The 17380-nt window shown below is 40.7% G+C and overlaps 1 protein-coding gene across 1 annotated transcript in view; it reads right to left on the reverse strand.

Annotated features, from left to right (window-relative positions):
- The window catches only part of TACR3 (tachykinin receptor 3), a gene marked incomplete at both ends in the record, with an annotated part of 58824 nt that extends 43758 nt beyond the window's left edge, over positions 1–15066 (reverse strand). Inside the window, one exon of the mRNA XM_081332064.1 lies at positions 14633–15066. Coding sequence (XP_081188190.1) covers positions 14633–15066 — 434 coding nt within the window. The remainder of the gene's footprint in view (positions 1–14632) is intronic.
- Between the last annotated feature and the right edge of the window lie 2314 nt (positions 15067–17380).

Consider the following 17380-nt stretch of genomic DNA (forward strand, 5'->3'; position numbering starts at 1 on the left):
TGAAGGCAAAGTTTTGTTTCTGCCAGGCAACTAAACCACCAGCAATGCAATAAACCTCAATTTTCTTCCCCAGAAGTAGTTTAATATGTATCAGGATGATAATGTGTAAAGCATTGTAGAACAGCAAAGTGGACTGCAGATTTCTGCCCCAGTGAATTTTATTTGAAGAGCATTTGAGATAAATCATTGAACAAGCATTTCCTTTGATTAGACAACTCACAACTGGGACATTTTTTAATTGAAGAGATTCTCATTCCAATGTTCTATGCATGAAGCATCAAATATATTTTCCCTTATGTTTTAAATTCTCCTTTTTTGATTCTAGTAATCAATGGCCCATTCAGATTTACTATTTGTAAAAAAACAAATGCTACTCTTACTCATTACTGTAAAGATCAGCAAAAGAGAACTCTTGTGATGTGCATTTTGTACACTGGAGGCATAAAAAATTAATTATCCATAAAATGATTTCTTATTAACAAAAACAATTGCAGGGATCTCAAGGGGGCATATTAAAAAGAGAAAGAACCAATCTTCCTTAGCACCCACGTATACAAACATTTCACTTTAAAAAGTATGAATATTTTTCTGTCAAAATTCAGGAGAAATCATCAACTTAGGCTTCCCACAGCTTTAGTAATGTAAACGTCAGGGACTTCTGCAAATTTTATTCTTTCAAAATCTGTGCATAATTATCTTTATACAACTTGCAAGGAATAGAAAGCTGCAGGGATAGGAGGAAAATATATCACAGTTTGTAGGCTTGAACATCATTTTAAAAATAAAATAGTGAGATTTATACTCCAGGGCAGCCAAAACAGAAGAGTTCCATTCTCCTGATATTTTCATTAAACAAATCGAAATATACAAACATGAATCAAAGATGTATCAAAATTGGATTTCACCACCACCTTATAAGTCAAGAATATGTGACTTGGATCATAGCCAGCAATATTTCTTGACATTGGCCAACTGATGGTTTAGTGAAGAGAAGCAAGACAGAAGGACTACAATTTCTTAGTGCAATAACTGCTAGCTATGGTAATTCAGAGCCATGTTGCCTATAAACATGAAGACTACAGAACTATCACAACGAATAAACATCAATGGGCTTATTTTCCATTCTTTCTTTATTTTTTATAATTACCTCTTTAAAGCCATTTTATCCTTCGGCATTGCCACAGGGAAATATATCAGTTATACTACATGCGTCATTGACACAAATCCATGTTTTGATGGTTTACTAGTGATGGCATACTAAATCAAAAATCTGATTGCAATTCTATCCCTCATAGCTACTTGTTAATTGCTGCCAAAAATGAAAGATAAGACAGATTTCTTTCTCTGCCTTTGTCACAAGTTGATACCCTGGGCTTTGTCTTAGGTGATCAAGAGCAATGGCAGCTTGTCATAGCCTCACAGAGCTTCAGTAACACATAAAACCTAAGGAAATGAAGAGACACTAAAGTAATAGTTCCCAAACCAACTTTCATGCATTGTTTAAGGATTCAAAGTACGCTACTTGGATATAGACGCAATATTTCATGGAGCCTAGCCAATCTAGAATTTTTCCAAGTAGAAATTGGAAGATTGAGCTGTATTTTCAGCAGTTGTCTCCTGACTTTACATTGGTGTCAGCTTTGAAATGAATGCAGAAAGAGAAACATCTGATGGACAATGCTGAAAGTCAAAAGACTTCTGATTAACAAAATATTGTAGTGCACATAGTGTGCACACCGAGGAAGAAATGTGGCACGGTGCACCCATAAGAATACATTTAGCACAGGTCTATAGGTTCTTCAACCTAACACATCTATTCCTGTAATTGTGTTGCAGACAGTCATGCAACTGCTTTAAAGAGTTACATGTGGGTGCTATGTGCATATCATTGCACATTCTGACACTTCTTTTCAGCTCTGAATCCAAAATCCTAATGTAATAATGTGATAGCCATCAGGGGATGAGCTTGACCCTGATGCTGTCATCTTTATATTTATATGAAAAATGATACTATTTGAGTTGGAGAGAAAAAAGATAATTTGAGAAAGTGTCTCAGGTTTGATCCTTCCTATTTCATTTATAGATAAAGGGATAGAGGGCGGAGGTGCATTCAGACCTGCAAATGTCTTTCACTGTAACCCTATCATAAAAGTAGTGTTGGCATTCATAAGTTTGGTTTCCTAGTATGGTCTACCTCAAAGGCCTACAACAAACTTCACCAAAATGCCAAGATAGCCACTGGTGTCCCAAATATTTATTTCAATAATCATACTCTATATTTATCATATTAATGGAGAGGGGTATTGATTTCACTAATGTGTGTCCATAATCTTTCAAGTGCCATTCTGCACTTGGTTAACCATAACATACCTAACTATTTCCAAACTGTTATCAAACGTTTCAAAACTAATATCATCAGTTCCCTGCTATGTGGCACAAAGACTTGTCACACTCATGACCTAAATTCTAATGGGGCAGCCCAGTCCAAATCCTGGTTTTGTTCTGAATGCCCTGCTGAGATTGAAACCCAAGGATTATCTCTTTGCATAACTACTTGCTGTTTTGCTGGATTCATGCACTACAGTGAAAATTTGGGGGAGGGACAGCATCCTCACCTGATTGATTTTGTAGCATGTTTTCATATCCTTGAATTGCTGCAGATTTAAAATATTAAAAGGCTTTCACTTCATTATTTGGTACCGCTTAGTTCCAGGAGAGGCTGGTTTGAACTGGAACAATGGGTCCTTCGCACAGACATTCAAAATGGTTTCACTAAAACTCCTTCCCACTTCGTGCATGCAGCACTATTGTAGTGGAGTTATTTATCTAATGCTAAGTAATTAGCAAATATCTTTTGAACACAGGAGAGATTTTGCCTGTTACAGGGTCCTGCCAACTTTTCTGGAGGAACAAATCTGACTTTGTTCTTGTCTGCTGGAAGAAAGAGAGTTTCTTGTGTGCTTTTGCAATGCCCCTTGTGCACAGTTTAGCAAACTGAATTAATAATGCATCTCCATCTATAGCCCCGTTAGCCCAGGAGAGGAGATTATTAGCTTCCTCTTCACTGACAAATCACCAGGTATTTCCAGAGGGATCATACAAGGTGTTGTAATTGCTGCAGCTGTTAGACATTTAACTGTCTAGTAATTTTGTTAATTTGCATGTTTTTTTAAAAAAAATTGATTTGCCTGTCTATGTACATTTTTATTTATCATTCTTTAGCTTTGTTAACATGTGCATCTCCCTCTTTGGTTCACATGCTTTGCTCTTTTACCATAAAATCAATTAAAACAAAGTTGCTAGAAAATTAGTGTTCTTGCTACAACCTGCAGCAGTAGTCTTTCCTGTTCACTTTCATGCATTACAACTCAAGCAAAGCAATAATTTGGAAGAACTGCTGTGTTTTACATTGACTAGCACTATTTATTCTCTTTATCCTCTTGAAATGAACTCTTTAAATCTCTGCCCCCTTACTATTGGAAACAAAATAATGTCATTCAAACTTTTATCTTCCTTCTCTGGGAAACACACGATTATTATAGAAATATTTTATCCTGCCCTGTCACATGAAAAAAAATAAAGCATTTGTGATGGACATGGTTGAAAATAAATCCCATCATTTTAAAAGCAAGCAATAAGAAAAGGGCAGCTAAGAAAACCAATTGCAATATCAAAACCTGGCTTTAAAAACTTATCTGAATTTGAAAAATTTCTTCTAGGCAGCTGAGAGAGCTTGAGGGGCACAAAAGTAAGAGTTTCATAACTTAGAGGCTGAAAGTACATTGAGATGTTCTGCTGTAACTAGCCTTGGACATTTTAACAGCAATCACTAGCACCATGAATTACTTTATAAAGCTAAAGGTTTCCCTTGGGGTCTATGACAATTCACCATGGCCAACTTGCCACGGCCAGCTCACCACAGCCAAATGGCCACAGCCATTGCCACAACCAACTTGTTGTCACTCTAGGACAACTCGTCATGGCCAACTCGCCACAGGAGAAGAGTTACACTAATATCAAAGAAATGGTGAAATACAATCATTAAAGACGGGATGCAAGAACAGGGACAAAATGAAACATAAATGGCAAAATTTAAAATAATTTTTAATTTATTTTAAATAATTAAATTGAATTGTTAAATTGCCCCCTCAGCAAGTTGCCCCACATCGAGTTGGCCATGGCATGTTGTCCTGCATTGAGTTGGCCGTGGTGAGTTGCCTGCGGCAGGTTGGCAGTGGCAAGTTGGCCACAGCGAATTGGCTGTGGTGAGTTGTCCTATTCCATTCCCTGTCCAGTCATGTCTGACTGTAGGAGGCGGTGTTCATTTCCGTTTCTCAGCTGAGGGAGCCAGCATTGTCTGAAGACACTTCCGTGGTGATTTTTTCAGCATGACTCTGAATGAAACTGGCAGCCATTAAAATTATTTTCAACATATCCACCCTTATGGGAGCATCAGCTAACTTTCTATTCAATCTGGACCAACTAAATGCAGTCTGTTAGAGAATGTATAACAATAATTCAATCTAAAAGAACTGTGCCACCAAGGCTAAACAGAAGCAGATTCTGTTAGTTGCACATTGGCCAAAACTGGACAATTTCTATCTGGCCAGTTGGAAACTCAGTGATAAAGAAACAATTATTAAGAATCAATACGCTGTGATGTTTGATTCTAAAGGTGAATGCTATCTCATCCAAAATCTTCATATCCTGGAAAACCTGTCTCACCTATATTAAGCTAGAATTTGTATGAAATAAGTTTCAATTTGTTTACCCTTATTAAGCTGTAATAACAATCAGTAGTAATTCAGAACAGAAACAGAGTCTTTAGAACGTGGTGGAAAGAAAAGAATGTGCTGTAGTTCGCATGCCAATAACAGCTCGATCCAGATCTCTAGCTGATGTCTCCAAGTGCTTTTGTGTAATTTTAGGAACTGTTGTGAAGGGAGTTCCTTACCAGCCTGTCTATTTTGTGTAGTGTGTCAGAATGAACTTTACTGTTTTGGTGCTGAAGGGAGCAGGTAGTAAAAGTGGGCATGTCTTACTTAACATCCACCTTATTTAGCAATAGATATTCTGGTCCCAATTATGATAATAAGGCAATGACTATTTGCATTGGCAAGTACTAAGATGTTAAGAATTGACCGTTAAGGATCTTTGTTGCAGGCAATCAAAGGTGGCCCTGGCAACGGTCCTTCATTTAAACAAAGGAATTATCTTAACAGAATAACAGAATTGGAGGGGACCTTGGATGTCTTCTAGTCCAACCACCTGCTCAGAAAACCCTATACCATTTCAGACAAATGGTTATCTAATATCTTCTTTAAAAACCTGCAGTGATAGAGCACCCACAACTTCTGGAAGCAAGTTGTTCCACTGATTAATTGTTGTAATTGTCATGTAATTTCTCCTTAGTTCTAAGTTGGTTCTCTCCATGATTAGTTTCCATCCATTGTTCCTTGTCTTGCCTTCTGCTGATTTGAATAATAGGTTGACACGCTCATCTTTGTGGCAGCCCCTTAGATATTGGAACACTGCTATCATAATCACCCCTAGGCATACCCAGTTCTTGCAACCACTCTTCATATGTTATATCCTCCAGTCTCCTAATCATCTTTGTTGCTCTTCTCTACACTCTTTCTAGAGTCTCAACATCTTTTTTATATATGAAACATCTACAAGAAAATAACCAAGCTCAGAGAGCACCAAGGACCCATCTAATACAATTTCTGAGGTCACTATCCAGAGCCAGCAATAAAATAAATGCAAAAGACTTACTCCATTCTAGCTGGAAACCTTTACTGTCTCGACAAAAAAAGAACATTTTTTCATAGTGCATAATCCTGACCATGCCCCAAACACCCTTTTTTAAAAAAATAAGAAAGAAGTAAGTATATATTACAATGAGGAAGACTGGGAGAGAAATGCATTATCAGATGGCAACATTTACACTGGAAGTTACACTACTGTTATTTTAAACCGTTAGGAATTACTCCTGGAGGTTGGGGACAGTCTTCTATGATTTCTGATTTTTTTGACTTGGACCTGGAAAGTGTTGTCGCTATTTTGGCTTTCAGAATATGCTTAAAAGTTGAACTGCAATCTTGTGTTTTCTGAATGGTACTGGGGTTGCACTAGTAGGACTGTAATACATTTCTCTCATTATTTGACAGTAGCATGAATCAAAAGAGCTCAAAACATTTCAGAATGCTGAAATTCAAAACTGGTACAGAAAGACATGAGTACACTAAAATCACACACAGAAGAATTTTTTTCACAACTATCCCAAGTATCTACAATTGTTACCATTTGGGAAAAATATAATGGGTCCCTTTATGAAAGGGCAACTCTGCCAGAACGAAAAATTGTTGTTTCACAAATTAGCTGAAGCCCTGAAGCAATTTGAATTTTTCTTCCTCTTTCCTTACTCTGCACACAAATGGAATAGAGAATTTCAAGAGGCTATGGATATACCTTTCCACATATATCACAGAAATGTATAAATTTTCAAATCAACAAAAGGAGAGAAGGCTTAAACACTGTTATTCTCTATCAATACTTCAAGCTAATTTAATATAGATTAATTGGATGTTTTCTTTTATGCTTTTAAGATATTTTATTTTTATGAACTTCTATGAACTCGGGGAAAATTGAGGGCTCTGGCACAGGTAAATCAAGTAATCAAGGAATGAGTGAATACAAATATATGTGGATGTAGTGCTGACTTTTAGAGGTGCAGATCTTAAGCATCATATATCATTAACAATAGCTCATTCTCTAGTTACCAATATAAGGGATAAAAAGAGAGGAAATATCATTAATAAAGACCTTGGCTTGGTTTTATCAGCAAACAAAACGCTGAATTCTGAGAATATTGTTTTGATCCATTAAAAACACTCCCTATTTTAACACCAATCAGTGGCAATGTAGCAGAACAAACTGGTCCGTTTATAAGCCTAATGGACCATATGACATGGCATCTGCATAGAAAGAAAATTATTCCTGGATAAACACTATATCTCTCAGCATGATTGCAGAATAATTAACTTGATGAAGCATGCTCCATAATCTTTTCCTTTACTAATGTAGTGAGCTTCGCGAGAAGATTACAGAAATTTAGCAGAATCAGCTAAATGTTTGAAAGACACAACATTCATCTTAGTGTCAAACAAGGCTCTACATTCAGCCTTCTTCACTGGCAGCTATTGCCAATAAGGTGGCCAAAGGGAATGTACTGTACTGCTGAACTGACGTACAGATGGCCGTCATTTAGACGTCACAGCTGGGACCTGCAACTTGTTGTTAAGTGAAGTGGTCACCAAGCGAAACTGTGATTTTACTTTAGCTTTCCTTTGCTCTACAGACCTGTGAAGGTCATAAATGCAAGGTTTGGCCACAAAGTTACTATTACATCACTGTCGCAACTGTGATCAGTCACTAAATGAGGCAGTTGCTAAATGAGAGCCACCTGTATTTGTTCATCATTTGTTCACCACTTATGATAAAGGCCAAAGTGATGCAATTAATACTTTTTCTTCAGCTATAGTGAGGAGGCAGAGCACATTTTTGCATGAAGAAAATTCCTACTTTAGTTTCTGCCATCACCAATATAAAGTGGCTCAGAGGGAAGGGATGGGAAAGACCATTCCATGAAAACACGAATGAACAGTTGCTGCCACAAATATACTGAATGCCTTACATGTTAAAATCTCCAGCTGCTTTACCTAAAGCATTTATTATATTAACAAACAACCAAGACTGCATTTCTAACCTGCTCCTTCCCTGCAAGACACGGTCCAACCACAAGCAAAACTAATGAATGAACATTGATGTCAAAATGGCCCCCAAGCAATCAAATTTATATACACCCTGATATATTTACAATGGTAAAAAATAACCCTTGTACAGTGATAAAATCCTAAATCTATGCATTCAATTTTTCCTGCCAACCAGAAATATTTATAACAAAACAGCCTCATCACCTTACCTTATTAACCACCATTCTCAACACCTGCTCACAATCAGTCTCTCTTATTAAAAGTTTTCAGATCTTTCTCAAACGCATCAAGAGGTGTGAAGCTAGAATGGGTCAGGAAGAGAATTCATTGGTCTAAAATTGGCCCTACCAAACTGCCTGATGTCTGAAGCAGCAAATGCTACTTAAGAGGGTTATGGCAATGATGTTAAAGAACAGAAGAATATATGCAACAGGAAAGCTAACTTGTACCCTCTACCCACTGCCAACCAGAAGTCATTCTAGTTCATTTCTGTATGTGGAATGAGGGGAATGAGGGTGGCCAGTGATTTCTTTGTACTTGGTTTCAAAATATCTTGGGTTGATTGAGTTTTATTTATTTATTTTATTTTAATTCCATTTATCCCCTTCATGGATTACTGCCTTGTCGTGGCGAAGGGGCTTGCGTAATTCAATGAAGCTATGAGCTATGCCGTGCAGGGCCACCCAAGACGGACAGGTCATAGCAGAGAGTTCTGACAAAACGTGATCCACTGGAGGAGGAAATGGCAACCCACTCCAGTATCTTTGCCATGAAAACCCTATGGACAGTACCAAAAGGCAAAACAATATGACGCTGGAAGATGAGCCCCTCAGGTCGGAAGGCGTCCAATATGCTACTGGGGAAGAGCAGAGGGCTAGTACTAGTAGCGCCAGAAAGAATGAAGCGACTGGGCCAAAGCCGAAAGGACGCTCAGCTGCGGATATGTCTGGTGGTGAAAGGAAAGTCCGATGCTGTAAAGATTTTTTCTCCATAGGAACCTGGAATGTAAGATCCATGAATCAAGGAAAGCTGGACGTGGTCAAACAAGAGATGACAAGACTAAACATTGACATCTTAGGTATCAGCGAACTAAAATGGACAGGAATGGGTGAATTTAATTCAGATGACCATCAGGTATACTACTGTGGGCAAGAATCCTTCAGAAGAAATGGAGTAGCCTTCATAGTCAATAAAAGAGTAGGAAAAGCAATACTGGGATACAATCCTCAAAATGACAGAATGATCTCAGTTCGAATCCAAGGCAAACCATTCAATATCACAGTAGTCCAAGTCTATGCCCCAACCACCGGTGCTGAAGAGGATGAAATTGACCAGTTCTATGAAGCCCTACAGCACCTTATAGAACTAACACCAAAAAACGATGTCCTTATCATCATGGGGGATTGGAATGCTAAAGTAGGAAGCCAAAAGATAACTGGAATAACAGGCAAGTTTGGCCTTGGAGTGCAAAATGAAGCAGGGCACAGGCTGATAGAATTCTGTCAAGAGAATACGATGGTCATAGCAAACACTCTTTTCCAACAACCCAAGAGACGGCTCTACACATGGACATCACCAGATGGTCAACACAGAAATCAGATTGACTATATGCTCTGCAGCCAAAGATGGAGAAGCTCTATACAGTCAGTAAAAACAAGACCAGGAGCTGACTGTGGCTCAGACCATGAGCTTCTCCTTGCAAAGTTTAGGCTTAAACTGAAGAAAGTAGGGAAAAGCACTAGGCCACTCAGGTATGAATTAAATCATATCCCTGTTGAATATACAGTAGAGGTGACAAATAGATTTAAGGAATTAGATCTGATAGACAGAGTGCCTGAAGAACTATGGACAGAGGTTCGCGACATTGTACAAGAGGTAGCAACCAAAACCATCCCAAAGAAAAAGAAATGCAAGAAAGCAAAATGGCTGTCTGAGGAAGCTTTGCAAATAGCTGAGGAAAGGAGGGAAGCGAAAGGCAAGGGAGAAAAAGAAAGATACACCCAATTGAATGCAGAATTCCAGAGAATAGCTAGAAGAGATAAGAATGCCTTCTTAAATGAACAGTGCAAAGAAATAGAAGACAACAATAGAATAGGGAGGACCAGAGATCTTTTCAAGAAAATTGGAGAAATGAAGGGAACGTTTAATGCAAAAATGGGCATGATAAAGGACCAAAATGGCAGGGACCTAACAGAGGCAGAAGAGATTAAGAAGAGGTGGCAAAATTACACAGAAGAACTATACAAGAATGAGCTTAAAGTCCCTGATAATCACAATGAGGTGGTCACTGACCTCGAGCCAGGCATCCTAGAATGTGAAGTGAAGTGGGCCTTAGAAAAGCTGAGCAACAACAAAGCTAGTGGAGGTGACAGTATTCCAGCTGAGCTATTCAAAATCTTAAAAGACAATGCAGTAAAAGTGCTACACTCAATTTGCCAGCAAATTTGGAAAACTCAACAATGGCCACAGGATTGGAAAAGATCAGTTTACATTCCAATTCCAAAGAAAGGCAGTGCCAAAGAATGTTCAAACTATCGCACCATTGCACTCATTTCTCATGCTAGTAAAGTCATGCTTAAAATCCTACAAGCTAGACTTCAGCAGTATGTGGATCGAGAACTACCAGAAGTGCAGGCAGGATTTCGAAGAGGCAGAGGAACTAGAGATCAAATTGCCAACATACGCTGGATCATGGAGAAAGCTAGGGAGTTCCAGAAAAACATCTACTTCTGCTTCATTGACTATGCTAAAGCCTTTGATTGTGTGGATCATAACAAACTGTGGCAAGTTCTTAAAGAGATGGGAGTACCAGACCATCTTATTTGTCTCTTGAGAAACCTATATGCGGGCCAAGAAGCAACAGTGAGAACTGGACACGGAACCACTGATTGGTTCAAAATTGGGAAAGGAGTCCGGCAAGGCTGTATACTGTCGCCCTGCCTATTTAACTTATATGCAGAGCACATCATGAGAAAGGCAGGGCTAGATGAATCAAAAGCTGGAATTAAGATTGCCGGAAGAAATATCAACAACCTAAGATACGCAGATGATACCACTCTAATGGCAGAAAGTGAAGAAGAACTAAAGAGCCTCTTGTTGCAGATGAAGAAGGAGAGTGCAAAACTTGGGTTGAAACTTAACATTAAGAAAACCAAGATCATGGCATCTGGCCCTCTCAATTCCTGGCAAATAGATGGGGAAGAAATGGAGGTAGTGACAGATTTTATTTTCCTGGGCTCCAAGATCACTGCAGATGGGGACTGTAGCCAAGAAATTAAAAGACGCTTGCTCCTGGGGAGGAAAGCCATGGCAAATCTAGACAGCACACTAAAAAGCAGAGACATCACCCTGTCAACAAAAGTGCGTATAGTCAAGGCTATGGTCTTCCCAGTTGCAATGTATGGCAGTGAAAGTTGGACCATAAGAAAGGCTGAGCGCCAAAGAATTGAGGCCTTTGAACTGTGGTGCTGGAGAAGACTCCTGCGAGTCCCTTGGACCGCAAGGCGATCAAACCGGTCAGTCCTAGAGGAGATCAATCCTGACTGCTCTTTAGAAGGCCAGATCCTGAAGCTAAAACTCAAGTACTTTGGCCACCTAATGAGAAGGAAGGACTCACTGGAGAAGAGCCTAATGCTGGGAAAGATCGAGGGCAATAGAAGAAGGGGACGACAGAGAATGAGGTGGCTGGATGGAGTCACTGAAGCAGTAGGCGTGAGCTTAAATGGACTCCAGAAGATGGTAGAGGACAGGAAGGCCTGGAGGAATGTTGTCCATAGGGTCGCGATGGGTCGGACACGACTTCGCAGCTAACAACAACAACAACAATTCCATTTATATCCCGCCCTTCTCCGAAGACTCAGGGCGGCTTACAAGCTTAGCAGTAGCCTTCATTCTATGTATATGTCTGCTTATTAGGGCTTTCACCCCCCCCCCAAGCGGCATTATTACAAAGTCAGCTTAATTGCCCCCAACAATCTGGGTCCTCATTTTACCTACCTCGGAAGGATGGAAGGCTGAGTCAACCTTGAGCCTGGTGGGATGCGAACCTGCACTAATTGCAGGCAGCTGGTGTTACTTAAGGAGGCATTAGCCCACTGCTCCACCAAGGCTCTAATGACAGTTATGAAGTTATGAAGTATTTATTATATTTGCTTTCAACCTTCCTTTCAAACTGAAAACAAGGCAGTGATTGTGAGGTTTGCAAGTTATTTAGCATCCCGGCATTGACTGCAGCTATTGTTGCTTGACTTCATCAAGGGAGCATATGCATATCTTGTGCTGTTAATCCAGAATCTTAAATTATGCTGCTATTGTTATTGCGTAAGTATTAAAAAGTGAGCAATTGGGTACAACTCTTCTCTGACACACTTCTTTCATCCTGGAACTCAAAGTGGCACACAAGGAATGGCAATATGTCTTGGTATAAAAATCTGGGACAGCTCAAGAATACCATTTTAATATTTTTCATTATAATGTGTCTTTGTTCCATCTCAGAGCTCAGTGAAATCTTCATGTTTTAAAGGTGAGCATTAGACAGACTTAGTCTACTACTTTTAAAAACTAAATAATTGAATATACTTAGTAGTGGATCTTCTAATAATTTCTCACTCCCTGACATTGTGTAGTCAAAATTGCATTTGTTGCATCGTCACTTCATCTGCAAGGTTCTTCAGATATTCATCATTCAATTCTAGCTACACCTTATTATTTAAAAACAGAAAAAGAAACCCTCCATAACATGAACTGAATCTGGGCATATATACAGTATGTATGTTAAAACTGACACTTGCAAATTAAATTGTTTTAATTTTAGATTAAATTTTAAGGGAAATACAAGTGAGTTTTTTCTCCCTCTTTTTAGCCACCAAACTGATACAAATGATTAATTCACAACAGTATCAGCAGGCAGTGAGGCTAGCAATCACGTGTTTATTTGAAATGAAAATATATGCCTATTCAAAAGTAACCCATTATGTCCATTGATCCACTAGTTAGAAATTAGGCTGAGTTAGACATGCAGATGCCTTTGAACGTCCTCCATTTCCATCTACAAGACTGAGTTATAGTAGTTATCTAGTAAAACTTCACAGAGTAAACCAGTTTTAGAAAAACTGAATTTGGAGATGTGGAACAAGGTGGATTTTTGTCTGATCTGACAGGACCATTTTCATTTTCAGCACTTCCCCCCCCCAAGGGTAGGGGAGAGGAAGAGGAAGAGTCCAGGATCCAGTGACAAATAGTATTGCTGGCTGTTACTTCAGTTCACAAAAAGGAGCTTCAAGGTGCTTCAAAATATGCAGGTGTGCAAATATATTATGTCTTTGCATCTTCCAAAGAATGTGATACCTATCATGGGATACTTCTAGACTGCTTTATGGACTTCCAAAGAAGGGCTAATTTTCAACATGTCAAAGTATCTTTCAGAATCAAATCCAAAGCACTGTATAGTCCTAACCATTATTTCCAAGTGAAGAAAAACAAAATGACGATACTTTTGAGAACTTGAAAGTACCTGAGTGGAAAACCCAGTCATAAATGTCTATGTTTGTTTATCTTCTCCAGAAATCGACATGTACAAACAGGATTATTAGCAGTACATTTTAGAAATAGAGGTATTTCTTCATATCAAAGATAACAGAACTTCCTGACTCATGATGTTTTGCTGCCTGTTTGCTTTAGATTTTAAAAGGAAATAATAGGTACAAATGTAAAAGATGTAATATGTGGGTCTCTCTTTCAGTCCTTCCTCAACTCCTCAAACCATAATCCAGGCTTACTTCCTTTTACTAACACAACAGTCCTGAGAGGTAGGTAAGGCTAAGCAAGATAATGGCTTGCTTAGCATTTCCAAGAGACATCCATAGACATTGTCATACAGTAGTTCTAGCCTGATCCACTATCTGCGATCCTGATTTATGCATTTGCAAAATAGCAATGCCTATCACTTGGTATATAACGAATGCATCCCTTTTATAACTTAGACATAATTACAAAATATCTAACTTCAATTAAAACAGGGGAAGATATTCCTTTTGCAACTTTGTACACATGCCAGGTTGTTATTGCAATCAAGATAATTGTAAGCAGTTATGGGGGGGGGGGAGGAGAAAGAGAGGAACCAGTAATTCAGTAGATCTCCAAGTGGGGTAAATTGGAAGAAGACAGAAAGGCAGAAATTAGAACAATTGCAATAGAAAAACCTACATAGAAAAACTGTGTTGGTGACGCTCTTTAAATTCAATTGAATTTAAAAATTCAGCTGAACCATCCTATCCACCCTCAGCAATGCCCCCTCCTAGAGTTTCAAGGGGGTGGATTTTAGCTCTGCTAAGAAATGTGACATTGACAAGAGGGAAATTTGAATGGCTTGGTTTTCTAGAACTGGTGAACTGTTCGGTGTCTACGGGTGCTTCCGCAGCGAGTGAGGACTGTCCGGAGAAATGGTGCTGAAAAGGCTTTGGGTGGCAGGAGAAGAGGCTGAACTTACTGCCTTAGCCTTTGAAGAAGATCTGGATCTGATCTAAACAGAGCCTCTGAATCAGAGCGCTAGGAAAATGCTCTAGGGAGGAGAGGGAGACTCGCCTCTTCGCACCTCTCCACGGTCCCACGTGGTCAGCCGCAAAAACACTGGGCCAATCCAGCTGCCCTCCCGACGAAGGCAGTCAGGTTTTTCTAAGCTTTGGGGCGCCAAGGCGATGCCAACTCAGGGCACGAGGTCTGCCCGTATATAAAGACGGGCGGGCAGAGAAAGGAGGCGTGATGCCGGCAAACACGCTGGCGGCCCGGGATCGATCGGGTCCCCCGGCGCGCTGACCGTGGGTTCATCCCGACCCGTCTGCCCGCCGCCCCGCTCTCACCTGTCTACCGCGATGACCGTCATGGAGTAGATGCTGGCGAAGACGGCGGTGATGGGGAAGAAGTTCTGGAAGCGGCAGTAAGCCTCGCCGAAGTACCAGTCTCCGTGGAGCGCGTAAATAAAGTTGACCAGGGTGTTGAAGGCGGCCACCGAGGCGTCGGAGAAGGCCAGGTTGACCAGAAAGGAGTTGGTCACGGTCCGCATGCGCTTGTGGGCCAGGATGATCCAGATCACCACCAGGTTGCCGAAGACGGCCACGGCCACCACCGCGCCGTAAGCCAAGGACCAGAGCGCCAGGCACCACGCCGGCTGCACAAACTGGTTGGAAAAGTTGGCCACCGGCGAGGACCAGTTACTCCCCGCTGGCGCGGACAGGCTGTCGTTCCAGCCGCCCAGCTCGGCGCCACTCCAGTTGGCCGCGGGGATGGAAGTCATTCTGGCTCGGAGGAACGGCCCGCCTTTCTCCACCCTCCCGATCCAGGACACCGGGCAAGCGCCTGTTGGGGAAGTCAGAGGGTCTCCCCCGCCCCTCCACAGATGGGCGCCGCGGCGGTGCTCTTTCCCGGAATGCCGGTCGGAGAAAGGGGCGAACGGTCGTCGAAGCCACTTATATAGCCTCGCGGAATCCGGAGTTGAGGATGATCGACTCCATAGGCTGCTGGGGCGGCTTCTCCCCTCCCTCTTGTGTTCGGTCCCTCCCCTTGGCTGGCTTCAGCCAGCGGCGGGCGCTTTGAGCTCGGACGTCTCTTTGAGGAAACCCCACCGAAACGCTGTGGTTGCCTTTCTTCCATCCTTTAACTGATACTTATCCCTGCGGAAAGCCCCTCCGCGCTCATCTTTCCCACCGCCAGCGCAACCCAGCTTCTCGCCTTCTTTCCCTCGTTTCGCCCATATGAAATCTCCTGCGACTCTAAAGCCACTCTCTCGGGCTCCGGGGCCAAGGATCCAGGGGAGGAATGGTAACCGCCAAAGATGTTTCCGAATTTCCCCTGAAGATGCTCAAACTTCACAGAGTGAACTTGGATTCTGGTCAAATACACTGTCCACATAAATTAATAAACAGCTGGTTGACACTTGAATGGGAAATGCCCCTCTTTCCTCTAGAAAACAGTCCATGAATGGTCCAAGAGTCACGTAGGACCTGAAGGAGATTTTATTTAAATAGAACTCTGAACGTTCCAAGACAGATTTTTCCCCCAGACATCTTCTCTTGCTCTATTCAATGGAATTCATGCCCAAGTAAGTTTTCCATTTACAGTTCCTCTGGTTTTCTCAAGCATATTGTTTAATTCTCCTGAAAAAGAGAGATGCTTCTCTTTTTTTGGTTCTTTATGGCCCTTCTAAAATGTGTCCTATAAAAACCAATGGGGCAACCTCCTACTGCACTCTACTAAGATGCCCTTAAATTCAAGATAGAAGTGATCATTGTGATAGAGATAAAATGGCAGCTGTGATATTCCACTGGGATAGGGAGAAGCTAAGTTAGGAATTCAAGCAGAATTTCTTAAGGAGTAAGGAAAGCTCCAAGCCTTTGCCACCCGACTTCTGGCTTATTAGATATTTAATGGATGATACATTTCACCCTTGTCATCCTCAGTTCCTCAGCTAATCATCATGAAATCAAATGTCAGTGAATATTTGCTTCAGTGTCTAAGATTAGCTTTTATCTCTCCCATGTTTACATTTGTATGCAAGTATCAACAAGTGAAGCTTTTCAGAGCAAAAAGATAATACAATTTTTAATAGCATAGGTTCTCTATAGCCATTTGACATTTATGAAATTCTAGAATCTCACCAAAATTCAAAACCCAGACTGATTTGTCTCTGAGAAGAGCAGGATGATCCAGCTGCCCAGGAAATTTTGTTCCCTAAAGTAGAAAGGTGGATTGGTGGCTCTCCACATTTTGCTAAACAAAATTCCAAGTTCTCTTAAAAATGGTCATGTTGGCTTAGGTGAATTGGAAATGTAATTCAGCAATATCTAAAAGGTCATTGATTTTTACCCTGCTCTAAAACAGAACACTGTAAGTCTATATCATCCTCTACTACCTGACCACTTTTAAAGCGAGATAGTCAAGCCTCACCTTAATCTTCTCTATGTAGTCTGTTCTTTTATATCTTACTTGTAGCTCAGGGAAGCAAGCTTGAGCCATACAGTATGTCTTCCCATCACCTTCACGTCTATTGTGTTCACATAACACACACATCTGTGATTAATTTATGTGTATTTACTTGACTAAATCAATAGCCTCATTCACAGAACATACTAAGCCATAAATAGATTGCATTTATGGGGTTTGCATAGCTCATTGACATACAAACTAGTCCACTGTAGGTTAGTTTAGCATATTATGGAGATTAGAGAAATAGTACAGATTTTATTTTCCTGGGCTCCAAGATCACTGCAGATGGGGGCTGCAGCCAAGAAATTAAAAGACGCTTGCTCCTGGGGAGGAAAGCCATGGCAAATCTAGACAGCACACTAAAAAGCAGAGACATCACCCTGTCAACAAAAGTGCGTATAGTCAAGGCTACGGTCTTCCCAGTTGCAATGTATGGCAGTGAAAGTTGGACCATAAAAAAGGCTGAGCGCCAAAGAATTGAGGCCTTTGAACTATGGTGCTGGAGAAGACTCCTGCGAGTCCCTTGGACTGCAAGGCGATCAAACTGGTCAGTCCTAGAGCAAATCAACCCTGAATGCTCTTTAGAAGGCCAGATCCTGAAGCTAAAACTCAAATACTTTGGCCAC

This window comes from Vipera berus (assembly GCF_964194415.1).
Source record: "Vipera berus genome assembly, chromosome: 7".
NCBI classification, from domain to species: domain Eukaryota; kingdom Metazoa; phylum Chordata; class Lepidosauria; order Squamata; family Viperidae; genus Vipera; species Vipera berus.